Below are 18,562 nucleotides of genomic sequence, written 5' to 3' on the forward strand. Positions count from 1 at the left end.
AAGTCCACATTAAAAACTGTCTCCTTTCACTAAGTGTTCTGCTTTTCGTGTTTTGTTTTGTTTGTTTTTTGTTTTTTTGAGACAGGGTTTCTCTGTGTAGCCCTGGCTGTCCTGGAACTCACTCTGTAGACCAGGCTGGCCTCGAACTCAGAAATCCACCTGCCTCTGCCTCCCAAGTGCTGGGATTAAAGGCGTGCACCATCACCGCCCTGCGTGTTCTGCTTTTCATTCACTCATTTAACAAGTATTGTTTGGGACACCTACCATACCATGTGAAGGAATGTACATAATTTATATAATGACAATTATTTATCGAATACTTTCTATATTTGATTGTGTCAGTGAATACTTAACAGAAGCCAACTATAAAAATTATCTAGAAATCTCTGCCCCATTTTACTGATGACAAAAAGGCAGTGAAAGGGAAAAGACGGACTGTGTCCTACCTTCATTGTTATTACGGCCGATTAGTAAGAATATATAATAGTCACATAAGTATTTAAACATGTAATTACAAATTACTCTGAATCAGAAGCTGTCAGAGAGGGTTTACTAAGCTTCCCATTTCACAATTAAGGTCTCAAGTAACCCTGGCAACGACTCTGCCAATACTAAAGAAAGCATCTAGCAAGCGCGCCTATTTCCACACACCCCCATTACCCACAATGCAAAAGGAGTAGGCGGAGGAGCGGCGTCTGCCCGAAGTTAATATGGCTCCAATAGTTACACCGTACGTTCTCTTCACCTAGTCAGAGTGGTCACTGCCAAGACCAATTTGCCAAGGAGAAATTAAGCCTCTTTTACCTCCGCACTACTGTGACTACAGAAGAATCTGAAGCAAGGAGTCCGCTTAGTGGCGATACACTCCATAACCACCGAAGCGCCACTTCCGCTGACGTCATCACGCCGACACGTGGATCCAAGATGGCGGCGGCGATGGTGAGTGAAGGAGACTCTGGGAACCGGAGCTGGAGCAGGGTCTCCTTGGATACCCCAGGACCTTCCAGCGCCCCATGCCTGGTTCCCCGCCTCCTCCAGAACCCCTGCTCGGGTTACCCTTCACTGGGTTGGCCTCTACAAAGTCCCTTTCTCTAGCCTTGGCATGGCATCTAGGCTTGTCAGGGCCTGGAGTTTCAGGGGAGGAGCCGCTTGGAAGGAAGACTTCAGCTAATGCCTTCACGGTTCTCATTCCGGCTTTCGTTCCCGCCCCTTGTCACCCCTATTTCCCATTTCTCCCCCTCCAGTCTTTGTCTCCTCCCGAGAGTCCCCCGTTATTTCTGCCTTCGCTGCTCCTCCTCCTCCTCCTCCTCCTCCTCCTCCTCCTCCTCCTCATGTTCATACCCAGCTCTCTCCACATACCCATCAGCCTAACCAGTCTGCAGGTTCTACCTTGCTTGAACCAGCCCAAGCCTTGTCCTTAACTGCACTCACAGCTGTTCCCATAGTGCATCCCAATTGATTGCTGCTGTACCAGGGCATCCCATGCCCATCATCCATCCCCAGGCCCTTCCCTCCTCCTGCCTTTTCTGTCAAAATCTTTGTGTCTCTTGAAATGCTTTTATCCAATTGGTTCTTAAACTCCACTTGTGCACGGGAATCTTGGGTTGTTGGTGGGGAGGCATGTTAAAATAGTTTCCTGAGCCTCACTTCCAAAGATTGCAATACCTTAGGGTTAGGCAATGCTCAGGAATCTACACTCTCACAAACAGTCCTGTGTTTATAGTGGGGGTGGTCCCTAGGTTAACGTTTAAAAAGCACCTCTGGCCCTGCCTGTCCGTATCTCATTTCCATGCCATACAGCTCCTTACGGATGAAGGCTCACTATTATGAAGCTGACTAGAATTAAGTCTCTTTGTGGATGAGAGTGGAGATACTACTGTACCTGTGCCTGAAGGATGAGTCACTTGCTGACTTCTGTTACAGAACCACAGAATTAGGTTTTTGCAGGTCAGATTTTCTAAGAGAAGTTCAGCTCAAATTCTGTTTGCCAAGAAATGAGAACAAAGATCTAAAGTGCATTTTCCTGTCTTGTATATTGCTTCCTCAGAATATAAAATTAATTCCATCCTGGTAGTGAATGACAAGAAAGACTCAGAGAAAAAGCTTGTGACATTTGATTCTGCTGTAGGAAAAATCTTGCTTAAGTTGTTTGCTGTTTGTTTTCTCTAAACAAGGCCAGGTTAATTAATGAAAGGATTCCCTCCTGCTAGCAGACTGCTGACTTATCAATTTTTTTTTTTTAATAAAGTTCCTTGTTTATAACCCCAGAAGTCAGGGAAAAGATTTCATGGCTTGGTGGAGTGTAACTCATTTTGTAGAGCACTTAGCGTACACAGGAGCCGAAGTTTGATATCTGTCTCTGTTTAGGGGGAAGACTGTTTCAAAGCTTTATCTGGTTTGTGTGGCCACAGACTTCAATCTGAATCATGAAGTAGGGTAAATCCCAGAAGTGGGATGTTGAAATGCTTTCTCTCCTTTACCACATTTAGAATAAGAAGGACTCGAGGACAGGAAGTCACACCCTTTCTTGGCCCTAGAGAGTTCAATAAGGTGGCGTTTATAACACTGCACTGGGAAATTCCAGCCCTGTACGGAGCTTTTAAGAGTTTATAAGTTAGCAATATGTATTTCTGGTGTTCATTTCTTTATTCAGCAAATATTTGAGTGCCCAATTACTGCCAGTAACTAGGTGTATGGTTGTCAGAGAGTCATCATCCCACCCTGTGAACCTGCTCTCTTTGAGAAAACCTGCCAGGTGATGCTAACTGCTGTGAGGACAACAAGGTGAAGTGATGGTGATTGGCGGTGACTAGGCAACATAACTGGGACTGAGTGTCAGAGTCTCCACAGAGACAGTGGTAAGAGTTGAAGCTTCATTGATAACAAAACAAAAACAAACAAACTAGCTTTGCAAAGAAAGTCTCAGGCAAAGAAAATGGCAAGTGTGAAGGCCAAATGACATGTTTAAGGAATATATAGAAGACTTTAACACCAGAATCTTGTGTAAAGGTGGGGTAGGAAACAGATCAAAGACAGAAGTTGGAGACAAATAAGGACAGCAATTGCTAGAAGTAAGTGAGCTTGTGATTGGTGCATGTTGTAGCTCACAGTTAGCAATCTGTATACTCTGGTTTGAAATAGATTTTTGCCGGGTGGTGGTGGCACACACCTTTAATCCCAGCACTTGGGAGGCAGAGGCAGGTGGATTTCTGAGTTTGAGGCCAGCCTGGTCTACAGAGTGAGTTCCAGGACAGCCAGGGCTATACAGAGAAACCCTGTCTCAAAAAAACAAAACAAAACGAAAACGAAATAGATTTTTCTGTTAGGTTGACTTCACTTCCTACTCTCCTGGGACAACAGATCAAGAGAGCCAACTTGTTCTTAGTGTGCAGATAGACCATGGAAACCAATTTGACTCATTTCAATAGGTAGGAAATGCAGCACTTGGGAGGCTGAGAGAAATGGATATCTGTGAGTTCAAGGCTAGCCTGGTCTAGATAGTGAGTTCAAAGAGCCTGGGCTATGTAGAGAAATTTAGATAAATACATAGATACATTGATAGGGATGGATAGATAGATAGATAGATAGATAGATAGATAGATAATATGAATAGAAAATGTGTTCTATACTGAGCCAAGTTTAAACGGTATGCAAGAAACCGCATGTTCAGTGAAAAGGCACAGAAGCAAGTTTGTACAGAGGTGTATGTGGAGTCAGAGATGTGAATTTAGTTTGTGCCAAGCACATGACTTCACAAAAGTCAGTACTGTTTCTACCCTCTCATATATGTAAGCTATTTCACAACCATTTTGGGTGGGGCATATAGATTTAATTTGGAGCAGATGTGCTTCTGAGGCAAGTCATGCAAAGAGGAACGGAGCTAGTGGACTCAGTGGGTGTGTGAAAAGGCTGGTGATTTGGGGAAGCTGTTTTCCTTTGAAAGTTTTGAGTTGTGGGTATACAGTGCCTGGGCTTTCCCCCTCCCTCTCTTAGATTCATGAATGGCTCTTCCCTAAGTGTTGTGCAAATGCTACCCAGGTTTACTAAGCACAACAGTGAGTGTTTTCCTGAATCTTCAGAGTATAACTTCTCTGGCTATAGGAAAAGGAAGCCAGGAGTTTGTCTTCTGCCCTGGATTTAGACCAACGTATAAAGTTACAGGATAGAATTCATCTGGCTGGGACAGAGTTGAGAAGCAGACTCATCATATCTTATTACAGAAAACTACTCTTGGCACTGTTTTAATGGGACTTGGAAAATGCCCATTGAATACATTCATATTATTATAACTCTACTTCCCTTAAATAATCTCACACTATCAGCTTTTATTACAGTTTTATCTCTATGGATATGATTCATATACCACAAAATTGCACGTCTTATTAAAAGATCTTTTTACCTTTTATGTGTGTTTGCCTGCATGCATATATGTGTACTGTGTACATGCTGGTGCCTGAGGAATCAAGAGGTCTGGGTACAGGGAAGCAAACCCAGATCAGTGAGCACTTCTAACACTGAGCTCTTTTAAGTTCACAGGTCAGTGGCTTTTGGTGTTATTTAGAGGATCACTGTTTAATTCCAGAACATTCCCATTTATTCCAGCCTTTGCTCCCTCTAGTCTCTGGCAACCACTGATTTTCTGTGTCTCTGAGGATATACCTTTTCTCAGTTCACATAAAGAGAACTTACAATGTGTGGGGTTTGTGTCTAGCTGCTTTTACTTTTCCATGATACTTTTTTTTTAACAACATAAAAAGTTCATTATAAAATATTCATCTTTAATTTGGCAGACACAAGAGATATGAACAAATGCAGTTACTAGGAATATTTTGAATATAATCTAAACATTCTCCAAAGCTTTCAAATCATTTAAAAATTGCAAGTAAAAGTCACACCCTGCATGCTTCATTGTTACTAGACTTATTTAATAAGCCTTTGTCAATAAAATCACATATTTTAAAAATTAGTGGAAACAAGAATTAGTTAAAACCACATAGTCTTCCCCCTTGAGAGTCAAGCCATCTTAACTACAGAAACAAGCATCAGTTCTGTATTTAACAGCAAATCACTATGTCCAAGAAACAATAGCTTGTAGAGAGTTGAATAAAAAAATTTGATTGCTGACATGGGTCGCTTTTTCACAATTAATATCTCTCACAATCATGTGCTCCATTTCTGTCTTCCTCTGATTATTTCCATAGGTAGACATGCCACAACATGTGATAAAATACTCTGTGTGTCCCAGGTTGGGCCATGATACTCTCAAAATCCGTCCATGTTGTAGCATTCCCAGTACTTCATTTTTCTTTCTAAATGGCTAAACTATCCGTGTTTGGATAGGTCACACTTTCTTTATCTCTTTACCAGCTGCTTGGGACTGTATCATCTATTAGCAGTTTGGAATAATACTGCATGAACTGTGTGTGCATTTTTGCATAAACGTGTTTTCAGTATTCTAGGAGACGTGCCTAGGAGTAGAGTTCCTGGGTCAGTTTACCCTGTTTTGGAGGGTTTTATTCCACATAGGGCAGAATAATGGACTGACTGACACCAAGGTCCCTGGAGCCAATGAGGCAGTGCTAATAGTGCAGTTGGGTGGAAGTGTCGTTTAGCAGGAGGCAGGAAAGTCCTCTGCCTCTAGTTTGATCTCCTTTGGGCTTTCAGAGTATCATCAGCTTGTGGAGAAGCACTGGAGTAGGAGGCAGCACCTTGGCTCATTCCAGTAGTCATTGATTTCATGTGTGGCTTGCAAATGAATTTGGCTTTCCTGATCTGTCTTGTGTATACATGTCATATGTGATGCTAAGATTTGAACTTCAGCTGTCGGCGGGCGGTAGCACACGCCTTCAATCTCAGGAGGCAGAGGCAGAGGCAGGTGCACCTCTGGGAGTTCTGCCAGCTTCATCTACATAGGGAGTTCCAGACCAGCTGTGCAGAGACGTGGGTGGAGGGAAATCTGCCAGAACAAAAACTAGGCGGCAGTGGCACATGCCCTTAATCCCATCACTTGGGATTGGGAGGCAGAAACAGGCAGATCTCTTGAGTTAGAGGCCAGCCTGGTCTACAGAGTGAGTTTCAAGACAGCCAGGGTTACACAGAGAATCTTGCCTCAAACAAACTTGTGGACTTCATGATTTCTAAATTCCAAGTGGAAAGTTCTGTAGCTAATACTTACATTGAAGCTGCTTTTGCTAATGGACTGTGCAGTTGGGTTTGTTTTTACCTGTCACTGTCTTTTGCTCCCTCCAGGGCATTGTGTTGGGCATATTTCCTGGCTGGCTCCTTGAGTTGCCTCACCCAGCACACATTCTGCAGGAACCACTGTATCCTGGGAACTTAGTGCCTGTACCAAGCCTTGATTAATGTGTTTCTCTGAGAATTCCCTTTTAAAGGAGGCCCTCATCCCACAGGAAATGCAGAGGAGACAGCATTTAGTTGCTTCTTGGTCTCTATTTTACGACTTGGACAAAAGGTCTCCTTTGATCTTGGAATTAAAGAAGCCAGTTTCAGAATGTTGGAGAAAGTTGAGTTTTGATCTCTGGGCACTGCAGGAAGGTGGGAAGGACCTAAGATGAGCAGGGCCATCTGGCCACAGATGAATGGTGGGGGGCTTCAACCTCCTAACTGCTTTGATCCCTGAACCATTTGCTGTCACTATTGTTTTCCAGATTGTGGAGCGGGGCACCCACGTCTTCTCAGTCCCCCCTCATTCCTCTTCATTGCTTCCCCTGTGTCATTCGATATGTCCAATATGATTTCTTACCCACATCCGATACCTTAAACTGACAGACCTCCCAGACTTTGAGGTCTAGGTCTAAAGCTGGGTAGACAAGCCTGGGGTAGAATTACTTTTGCAACTGTGGGCAAGCTTCTTGCCTCTTTAAGCCTGTTATATTTTCTTGATACTTTCGTTATGGTGAAATAGACATAAAATTTGACATTTTAATAATTTGTACAAGTTTGGGACATTCCTTACATTCACAGTGTTATGTAACCACAACCACCTCCACCCATCTCCAGAGCTTACCCAGCATCCCATACTGAATCCATTTTCTATAGTTTTGAAGTGGGGGTGAGACTGTCCTCAAAAGAATTATAATAATGAATCTGAGTGCCTAGTACTTTGTAGCTTTATTCCCAGATTTGAAGTGTTGCAGACCTGAGCTGTTTGAGCCTACTGCTTCTGTGGCTGAGAGATCTTTTATAAATACCCCAGAGGGAAGAACTCTGATCTCTGCGCTTCCCCTCTGCGGGGTTAAGTCTGACTGTTTATAGCCTTGTGAATACTGGTTTCACCTGGACTTTATCTGTGCCAGGGCTTCTCCTAATACCTCCCCCAGCAGTTTTTGAGTCTTTTTATGTCTCTGTTCAACAACTGTTGTGTCTCTGCATTCTGAAATAAAGGCTGCATTTTCAGAATCACCAGAGGCTAATTTAGTTCTAGATTTTTTGTTTTGTTTTGTTGTAGCTGGGTGAGTTCTTTAGCTCAGTGGGGCTTCCTGGTAAGTGGTCTTTAGTTGCCATTAGCTTTCATTCACATGTGCCTGAATTCTTAGTGAGCTTTAACTGATTGGATAATTGCTTTCAGTTAACTGTTGGCAAACAGTGCCGTGGGAGCCTCCCCACCCCCCACTGGGTGTCTTAGTTCCTTAATCTGGGGAGTGGTTACTGACTGACCTTAAAGCTTTAATGAGGAAGAACACAATAGCCGGCTCTAGGCTTCTGTGAGGAAGATGCCTTCGCTATAGCAAGGAACTGGAATGGCCTTTTCAAGATTGGACCCAGCTAGGTGAAGCTGTTTATAGGAAAGAGTTGAAGAGGTAGAGGACCCCAGAAAAGAAGAGGTTAACTTCTGTCACAGAAATGCCACTGACCAAACAATTCAGTTCTCAGGAGAAACTCTATGGTTAACTGTTGACAGCTTCAAACTGGATGGGGCAAAATTGGCAGGATGAGGAACATTTTTTTTTCCTATTAGCCTTCTCTTAGGTTGCTGCTGGTGGTGCTGGTGTGTTTCTGAATGTCCAGACCCCAGGACAAGCCAGTCAAGAGGAGACCAATTTTTGGTCTCGAGCTTTTCAACTTTCCAGGTCACCAGTACTTTTGCCAGGGGTGGAGTGTTAGGTTACCTGCACAGAGTTCTCGATTGCAGTCAACTGGTTCCTTGACAGGCAGCCCTGCAGTCTTGTGACTTGGACACCAAGTCAGCAGAATACTGTGGAGCAGGCTGCTGCTTATCTCTTAGAACTCTTCTTTTTTTTAGGGCTCTGGACATAGCTGACTTTTTGTACTGAGCTTCACACAGGAGTTACTGAGGTGATCAGTTAAAAGTCAAGGGACAAGGAGCTGGGGAGATGGCCAGTGATTCTTGTAGAGGACCTGGGTTCCATTGCCAGCATCTAGAGGCAGCTCACAACCATCCATAATTCCAGTTTCAGGAGAAATGAGGCTTCTCTTCATACCTCCTAAGACATCAGACATGAATGTGGTACACAGATACATGTTGCAGACAAAACACTCATACATAAAATAAATCTAATAATAATTTTGAACAAAGGTCAAGGAGCAAAACAGGAATTTCCCAAAAAACAGGGATTCTGCTACCTTTTATAGCAATGAGCTATAAAATCCCATCAGATTGTCAAGGACCCATCTTCAAGTTTCTTAGAGTTGTGTAACATCCTATATATTGAGAATTTTGACAGCAGGATATGTAGCTTTTTATCAACTTCTCATGGGAGTTTATGACACTCTCCCTAAGTTAGAATTGCTGATTTAGTTAGCCAAATATTTCTGTGCCGAACATTCCATATGTCCGCTATCTAGCTATTTTTACAGGCAGTGCATTTCCTTCCTTTGAAATAGAAATATATTACTTGGAATGTAGCTCAATTGGTAAAGTGCTGACCTAGCGAGCATGGTGCCCTGGGTTCTACCTTCAGCACTGTATGATCTCTTCACAGTGGTGCGCCCCTGTAATCCTGGCATCTGGGTGATGAAGGCAGGAGGATCAGAAGCTCAAGGTTTTTTGACTGTATAGCAAATTCAGAGCCAGCCAGGGCCATGTGGGATTCTGTGTTCAAAGTTTTATATATATATATATATATATATATATATATATATATATATATATATTCCATATATATGGGAAAATATATATAGAAATATAAAAATATAAAGAAATATATAATGTGTACAATTTTGTTAATTTTTTTTAAAAAAGCTAGGTCAGATAACTGGAGAAATTACTTGCCTTCCAAGCCTGACAGCCTGAGTTCAATCCCTGGAACCCAAGCGAAGAAGAAAACAGAATCTAGAATGGAATCTACAGAGTTACTTTCTGACCTCCACAAACACAATAACAATTTAAAAACAAAAACCCAGAAAGCTAAAATAGCACACTAGGCTGCCCCAATCTATGTATTAGGATAAATTGGTTTTGATTAAAAAAAAAAACCTACTTCTCTATATTATTTTATACATATAAAATTCCTTCTTTTGAAACCTTGTTATAGGTTGGGTGTGGTGGTACATACCCTTAATCTCAGCACTGGGGTTGGGGTGTGTGTGCAAAGGTAGGTCGTTCTCTATGAGTTTAAGATCAGCCTAGTCTACATAGGGAGCTCTAGGCAAGCCAATACTACATAGTAAGACCTTGTCTCAAAACAAACAAAATTAAAAGCCCAACTTATTCTAATAATTTCAGCATGGGCCAGCACTGAAGATAGAGTGCAGCCATGCTCGCTTCTCACCCAGCTTCACTGATCACCATCATGTTGCCACATCCTTCCTTCCACCTCTGTCCTCACCGGCTAGTTCCTTTTTCTTCAGGCATATTAATCTATACTTTCACATTACAAATCATTGTGAATGTACACCGCAGTGACCTTTAGCTATATATAAACTTGTGCCCTTGTCACCACAGTGACACAGTGTTATAGAACAGTTCTGTTTCCCCGTGTTCCCTCACATTGGTCAAGGGAGTGATGAAATCCGGCCTTTGTTCCCACAGCCAAACCATCACTAGTTTCTGTCTCTGTAGATGTCCTTTGCTGGGTATTCCATAGAAAAGGAGTTGTGTCTTAATTAGACTTGTGTATCTGCGGGGACGTCCCTGGGCTACTCTTTCCTGTGATGGACATTGGTAGTTCTCATTGACAGTCCCATTGTATGGAAAAAACTACGTCTCTTTCCACTTTCACTAGCGATTGGGTTTTTGAGTTTTCAGGTTTGAACTATGGTAGTCCTCCCCAATCTGAGGGTGAGTTTCCAAGCCCCCTGAGGAGATGTTTGGAATCCTGTGAGCACAGAACCCCGTGTATTAATGCTATACCCAGACCTCTTTTTACTATTTTGAGACAAGCGTCTCACTAAGTTGTACATCTGGCTTTGAATTCACTCTGTAGCCAGGCAGTCCTTGAGTGTGGTGATCTCCTGCCTCAGCATTTTAGGTAACTAAGTTATAGGCCTGTACCGTCAAGCCCTCCCCATACTTTTTTCTTTACTTGTATATCTTGCAGTAGAGTTTAATTGATAAATTAGACACAGTAAGATTGACAGAGCTGGTGGTCTGGATTGGGTAGTATACTGTTTGCCTAGCATACATAAAGCCTTGGGTTCAGTCCTCAGTACCACATAAACCAAGTGTGGTGGTGCATTCAAGAAGTAGAGATAGAAAGATCAAGGCCATCCTGGGGTACTTGAGTCCCTGGGGTGGTGTAAGCAACAGTGTTTAATAATAAAGTGGAACACTTATGTTAATAGGAATACAAGCTAAAATCATTTATCTCTGAAATTTTTGTTTAGTATTTTCAGACCTTGATTGTGGGTAGCTCAAACTATGGAAAGTGAAACCAGGGATAAGGAGACAGTTATTGTGATTAAACAATCACATACATCTTTTGTTGATTTGAGGCCTAGAGTTGAAAGTACTGACTAGTAAGTTTATGTTTAACTTTTATGCCAAACTTCCTGAAAGTCATTTCACATTCCCATCAGTGAGGATTTCAGTTTCTCCATATCCTGGTTCATACTTGCCTGGTTTTTGTTTTGTTTTATTGCGTTGTGTACTCAGTCATTCTAGTAAGTGTGTAGTGGTACTTCACTATAGCTTTGGTTTATGTTTCTCCAGTGACAGGTAGTGAGCATCTTCTGATGTGCCGTTCATGGATCTGTATACATCATCTCTGGAGAAATGAGCATACAAATCATTTTACCTCCTTTTCTCCTCCAGTGCTAGGATTGAGCCACACCCCCAGGCCTTGCCTAATTGTTAACTGGGATGTTTGCTGTCTCATTAAGTTGTAAGAGTTCTTTATGGATCCTTAATCAGGCCCTTATTACATATGTCACTTAAAAAGATTTTCCACCTGTCCATGGCCTAGAAATGTACATTTTTTTATTTTTATGAAATTTATTAATTTTAATGGGTTATATTTTTGGTGTCATATCTAAAACAAATTTATCTAACTCAAAGTGACAGTTTTTCTTCTAAGGACTTTAGTTTCAGCTTTTGTTTTAATCTGTGGCTCATTTTGAATTTATTTTGTATGTGTGTGTGTGCATGTGTGTGTGTGTGTGTCTTAACATTATTTGTGAGTATGGTTACCACATAGTTAAAACACTGTTGAAAACACTCTATCCTTGTTGGATTGCCTGGGTACCTTTGTTGAAAATCAGTTTACCATAAATGGAAAGATTTATTCCTATGTTTTTAATTTGGTTGGATTGATATCTATGAATATCCTTACCATTTTATTATTATGCTTTATAGTATTTTAGAAAATTGTATAAATTATCCAATTCTGTTTTTGAATCTGCTTTGGATATTCTGGATCCTTTCTATTTATCAATATTAAGGTTAATTTGTGCCTGATGTGGTAGTACATACCTTTAATCCCAGCACTTGGAAGGCAGCAGTGGCTAGGTCTCTGTGAGTTCAAGACCAGCCAGGTTTACATACATAGCAAGCTACAGGAGAGCCAGGACTACATAGAGAGACCCTGTTTCAAAACACACACACACACACACACACACACACACACACACACACACACACGCCCACAGAGGCCTGAAGAAGGTGTTGGATCCCCTGAAACTGGAATTTCAGCCAGCTGTGAACTGCCATTTGGGTGCTGGGAATTGAACCTGGATTCTCTGGAAGAGCAGCTGGCGCTCTTAACGACTGACCCCAGCCCCTGAAGTAGTGTTTTCTATCTTAACTCTATGTGAACTTGGAATATCTCTAGTTATTTAAATCTTCCATTTCTCTTGTCAGTGTTCTGTAATTTTCAATATAGAAGCCCTTAAAAGTCATTTTTCTAGTCCAATCGTGTAATCCCAGCATTTAAGAAGCTGAGGCAGGAAGATTACTATGAATTTGAGGCCAGCCCAGACTACATAGAGAGCACCAGACCAGCCAGGGCTACACAGCAAAACCATGTTTTGAACCAAAACAAAATGTATATGAGCATGCTAAGCAAATGTTTTACTACTCTGCTACATCCAGTTCCAGGTCATTCTGTTAACAGTATTAAGGGCTGGGCTCAGCAGCTCAGAGCACCTGACTGCTCTTCGAGTTTGGCTTCCAGCACCCACATGGTGACTGACAACCTTCTGTAACTCTTTGACCTTCATGGACTCCTACACACATGGTACACGCACATATACTCAGATGTGCACATATATTTTTAATAGTCATTCTTTTTTTTTAAGATTTATTTATTTATTATATATGAATACACTGTAGCTGTCTTCAGACACATCAGAAGAGGGCATCAGATCTCATTACAGATGGTTGTAAGCCACCATGTGGTTGCTGGGATTTGAACTCAGGACCTCTGGAAGTGCAGTCAGTGCTCTTAACCACTGAGCCATCTCTCCGGCCCTTTAATAGTCATTCTTAAATATTTTATTTTTTCAATACTAAGTAGAACCAGTTTTAAATTTTATTTTGAATTCCTGATAGCTAATATGTAGAAATAAAATATTTATATTTTTTTTATATATCAATCTGGTAGTCTGTGACTGTCCTCAGTTGTTAGTTATTCTAGTTAGTTATTGTATAGATTCCTTAAAGTGTTGTAGATGCAAGATCATATGATAAAAGCATTTGTCATTTTTTTTAATCTGGATGTATTTAATTTTTAATTAATCTCTTTTATGCTCTGATTTATAGCATAGAATTGAGTAGACATGGCAAAAATGTGTATCCTCTCTTTGTTCCTGATCTTAGAGGAACTTGGCATTTAGTTTTTCCACCTTTAAGTGTAATCATTGCCTGTGGGTTTTCGTCTGGCTGGGGAAGTTCCTTTTTAGTAGTACTGTAAGTTGTTTTGATGACTATTGGATTTTGCCAGTTGCCTTTTGTGTTAGTTGTGCTGGTACATTTGTACTTCTTCTGCTTCTGTAGTATACTGTTAACTAGTAAGCCTTCCTTGCATTCTTGGGATAAATCAAACCCCACCACCTTATATAGGCTGGAATGACTTCAAACTCATTCTCTTTCCCCAGCTGCCAGAATGCTGGGGCTGCATCATACCTAGCTGTAGATGTTTTCATGTGTTGTTAATTGCAGGGCACTTTCTTAAGGATATTTCCATCTGTGTTTATGTTAAAAATATGATTAATTTGTTTGGTTATGGTATATGCTTAAAACAAAACAAACAAAAAGACAGGGTCTCATTGTGTAGCTCTGGCTGTCCTGGAACTTGCTGTGGACCAGGCTGGCCTCAAACTCACAAGATCTTCCTGCTCTGCTGCTAGAGTGATGGGATTGAAGATGGGCCACAAGGCCCACTGGTATATGTTTTCAAACATTTAAACAAACAAGAGTAGACTATACAAACATAAACAAGAATCATTTTTTCATACCTAAGAATCTGTGTTGGCAGTACCTGGGTGATAGATCTACCTCTCCTGTTGCTAATTGTTCTCTCCAAAGATGATAAAGTTTATCTCATCTAGCATTCTGTGACTTTGTTTTGTTTCTAGACAGAGCTTCTCTGTGTAGCAGCCTTGCCTGTCCTGGACCTTGCTTTGTAGTCTAGGCTGGCCTCAAACTCAGAGATCCTCCAGCCTCTGCCTCTCCATTGCTAGGATTAAAGGAGTGCCCTACCACACTGGTTATACTCTGATTTTTTTTTTTTTAAGTTAGTGATGCTGATAAATAGAAAATAAGATGCTGGGTGTGGTAGCACACTTAATCCTAGCACTCGGGAGGCAAAGACAGTTGGATTTCTCTGACGGCCAGTGCTGGTTACACTGATGGTCTTGAAGTATCATTTTGTGTTTTACTATTTGAACTGTCTTTTTCAGTGCTCTAGCCTTGTACATGTTAGGCAAGTTCTAAACTTGAGCTACAGCCCGGATGCTATGGTTTTATTTTTAAACTGTCAACTCCTTTAGTTTAAAATTATTTGCCCTTTATTATTTTGTAAGAATTCTTGATATATCGAAGAGTCCTTTGTCATGTTTGTGATAAGTACTTTCTCTCAATTTTTTTTCCTTTTTATAAAACTATTTACTTGTGTATGTGTATATGTGTATTTATTCATGCATGTATCTGTGTGAGTTTATGCACACCATATGTGTGCAGATGCCTAGGAGGCCAGAGGGCATTGGATCCTCTGGAACTAGAGACAGACGCCATTGTGAATTCTAAGTAATGCCACAGCTCCTACTCCTTACCCCCAGTTATGAAGTGGGAATACAAGTTTCTACAGGAAAAGAACCTAGAGCTGTGCCTGGCACATAATTAGCATTCAGTAAATGCTACTATTTTTTGCTACATCATACATTCTCATCATCTTGTATTAAAACTCACCTGTCTCAGCAGAGTATACATATTCCATTACATTTGGGTTGCATGGCCTGGAATAAGTTATTGTTTCAGGGAGGGGAGTTGATACGGGGTTTCCTATAGCCTAGTCTGGCCTAAAACTCACTGTGTATCTGAAGATAATCTTGAGCATTTATTTCTCCTGCCTCTTATCTCCCAAGTGCTAGGATTAGAGGCATGTGCCACCACCCCTGGTTTTATGTGATGCTGGGGGTCGAACCCAGGGCTTCGAATATACTAGGCAAGCACTCTATACTAAATCACATCCATAGACCCCAAGTTATTTCATCTCTCTATGTCACACTAACTGGCAGTTCACTGCAAAAAGGGCAGAAGTGTACAGGCAGTTGTCATTGCGACAGAAGCAAACGAGTGTGGGAGATGCTTAGCACAAGGCAGCAGCAAGGTGAATAGACGGAAGCTGCTTCCTGTGCAGGGCTGGCAGTCGGTGTACCTGGTAGGTATTGGTGACTGGTTCCTGTTGGTTTATAGTGTTGCCTTCCTGCTGGGAGGAACATGAATTTCACTGTTTATTTTTGGGTTTTGTTTGTTTTGGGAGGAGAAAGGGCCTCCTTGGTTTTAGACTTTGGAGCCACAGTGTGTTGAAATCTTCTGAGATTTCCTTTTTACTCCTCGGCAACCTGAGCTCCCAAGGGAGCCTTGAGCCGCCGGGGGCAGTGTTTCTCAGTTAAGTCCGAAGGTTCTGTTTCTACAGAGCAGCTTCTTAGATTTAATTGGCTTGATAAAGCTAAGATTGTAATCCACTGCCCCTGCTTCAAATCTCTTATCAGATTGGGCCAGGCTTCTTAGGAGGGAAAATTCAGAACACATTTTCTTTATGTTAACAGGAATAGTGGGCATAGTGCCTTACGTGTAAGAGGGGTGGCTTGGGGCTGGAGAGGAGGCTCAGTCAGTAAAATGTTTGCCATGCAAGCATGAGGACCCTGAATTCCTGTCCCCAGAACCCACAGGAACAGTGAGCAGTCACAGCAGCACATACCTGAGCCTAGTCTAGCTCAGTCCATGAGCTCCAGCTTCAGAGAGATCTTGTCTCAAAGAAAAGGTGGGGAACAAGTGGGAAGACACTGGATGTTAAACATGTGAATACACACACACATTATTAAAAAGAATAGTTGGGACTGAGAGATAGCTCAGAAGTTAGCTCTTCCAGAAGACTGTGGTTCATTTCTGTAACTCCATTTCCAGGGGATCTGACACTTTCTTCTGGCCTCCACTGGCATCAGGCACACATATGGTACACAGAAATATATATATAGGCAAACACCCATATTATAAGAATAAGAATAAAGAATAGTGACATAGAGGTCAGTAAGCAGTTTTGAATACACATTGATTTCAACCCCACTTCTACTACATGAATTCCTTGTCATAAACAAGGACATAGCAGTGTTGATTGGCCAGACTACATAGCTGAAGAGTGGGATTCTATGCCCTACCCGTATCTTAGGGCCCCAAATTTAATACCTTCTTTGCATATGGCATCCACCTCCCTATTGATCGTCACCGTACACTTTTAAGCCTGGCCAGATAGAGTTAGAGGCCTGTACTTCCCATCCTACCAGGAGTAGTTCACCCTGAATGTTAGGTTATCATGCATGCTTAGCCTTTAGCAACTTGTAAAAGTGTACACTGATTCAGTAGACCCAGGGCATAACCTGAATAAGTGTCTGTTCTACTAACAACCGTCCAGAACATGCTGTTGCTGCCACTGTTCTCCACAGATTTCACCTTGAGTTGTGAGCACATAGAGACCTTCTAAACATACTGAAACTAGGACACTGATTTCCAGAGATTCAGGATGATCCATAATTTAGATGAAGCACACAGGCATATATCTATGAGCTTGAGTCCAGCTCAGTCTACACCAAAGTTCCAGGCCAGCCAGAGTTACTCAGTGAGACCCTGTCTGAAAATAAAAAACAATGGCCATAATAATAATCTGAATGAGACCTCAGCGTTGATTGAATGTTTTGTTTGGGGATCGAGGGACGGGGTGAGACAGGGTTTTTCTATATGTTCCTGGCTGTCTTGGATCCTATATAGACAAGACTCTTTTTGAACTCAAAAAGACTGCCTGGCTCTTCTTCTTGAATGCTGGGATTAAAGTCGTGTCACAACACAGCACACCACCCCCCACCACCAATCTCATGCAGTGCAGGCTGTCCTGGAACTTGGGATCTTCCTCCCTCTAATTGCTAAATACTACTAGGTGTGCATTACCATACCTGGCTAATTGTTTTCCTAAATTGATGTCAATATATAATTCTATAGAAACATTAGAAAGAACAGATACTCGAGGCCAGCCTGGTCTACAGAGTGAGTTCCAGGACAGCCAGGGCTACACAGAGAAACCCTGTCTTGAAAAAATCAAAAAAAAAAAAAAAAAAAAGAACAGATACACAGAAGAAAAAACTATCACTTAATCCATTCAACATTCTGGTACAGGCCCTTCCTTCTACATTTTTGTAGAGTAGCTATATCTTAACATGCCTAGCACTCACATAGTGGCTCACAGCTTCCAGGGGATCTGACACTTTCTTTCTTACCATGTCTTCAGGGGCTAGAGAGATAGTTCAGTAGTTAAGAAGGCTTGCCACTCTTCCAGAGGACTGTAAAATAAAAACAAACAAACAAACAAAAACTTAGGAATAGAATTGCTGGGAACTCTTCCAGAAATGCCCCAGTTTGTAGTCCGCCCACCATATGAGAGCACAGAGTGGCATTCTAATATCTCAGGCTGGCAGCAGTGCCATGCTTTCTCTTACTTCCAGATAGTAATTATTTGAACCATCGTGTTGCCCATTTCCGGAAGTGTAGAGTTTTGTGCCTTGTAGTGTTCTGGGAAGGCATTTGGGGGGCAACCACACAAGGGCCTCAGGCCTCTTAGAACAGAGGTTAAGTTCCCACTTGATCTGCCCTGCAGGAAATTTTACTTCTCTTCCCATTCCAACTGTAGTCTCTTTCCCCAGCAGATGTGGCGGCTGAGGTTCCTGCTGCTTCTCTGTCTGACGTGTAAAGGAAGCACCTTCTATGTCCCTGGAGTTGCGCCAATCAATTTCCACCAAAACGACCCAGTAGAGATCAAGGTGAGTGAGTGTTTGGATCTCAGGAGCACCTATGCCTAGCAGCCTGGCTGGAGGACTGTCTGAGCTGTTTGTGTCCGTCCTGGAGTTGTAGAGAAACAGACGAGGCCAGCTCCCCTGGGAAAAAGAGGGTTGACTCCATACTGCATGGTTGTCTGTAGTTCTACCTCTTCATTGCTTCCTCCGGGTCTCTCTCCTCACTCTCACTGTTGGATGAAATGTGTCACATGCTGCCCCACCCATCTGTATGGTGCTCCACTTGCTTTCTTCTTCCTCTGCTTCCCTCTCTCATCTGCTCCCTCCTCCTTTCAGTATGAGCTTTCTGAGTAACACAGCAGCTGTTCAAATGTCAGTGTAGCTCTCTTTTTTACACCTTGCAGAAAAAACATTAAAGTAACATTTACTAAGGGTTATTACATGCCGTGCATTGGGCTCTGCTTAGCTCAAGGGATATTTGTTTCACAGATTTTCTGTGTATTTCACAGATACAGAAAATAATGCAGCAAAGAAGTGATCCAACTGATCATATGCAGAGAAATGCAAACACTGACACCAAGTGAGACATAGGAAGTGAATTCACAGGAAGTGAATACATGGCACCATGTCAGTCAATACTTCA

At 41.9% G+C, this 18,562-nt stretch overlaps 1 protein-coding gene across 3 annotated transcripts in view; it reads left to right on the forward strand.

Annotated features, from left to right (window-relative positions):
• The first annotated feature begins 712 nt into the window (after window positions 1–712).
• The window catches only part of Tm9sf4 (transmembrane 9 superfamily member 4), a 48,346-nt gene continuing 30,496 nt past the window's right edge, over window positions 713–18,562 (forward strand). The window contains exons 1-2 of one of the 3 annotated variants that reach the window (XM_028774906.1): window positions 713–939; window positions 17,833–17,946. In XM_028774906.1, coding sequence (XP_028630739.1) covers window positions 925–939; window positions 17,833–17,946 — 129 coding nt within the window. In that variant the 5' untranslated portion in view covers window positions 713–924. Of the gene's footprint in view, window positions 940–2,601; window positions 2,859–17,829; window positions 17,947–18,562 lie in introns of those variants that run through there. The other 2 variants (XM_028774905.1, XM_028774907.1) reach the window with 2 other exon arrangements.

Source organism: Grammomys surdaster, unplaced genomic scaffold (assembly GCF_004785775.1).
Source record: "Grammomys surdaster isolate TR1022 unplaced genomic scaffold, NIH_TR_1.0 251, whole genome shotgun sequence".
NCBI classification, from domain to species: Eukaryota; Metazoa; Chordata; class Mammalia; order Rodentia; family Muridae; genus Grammomys; species Grammomys surdaster.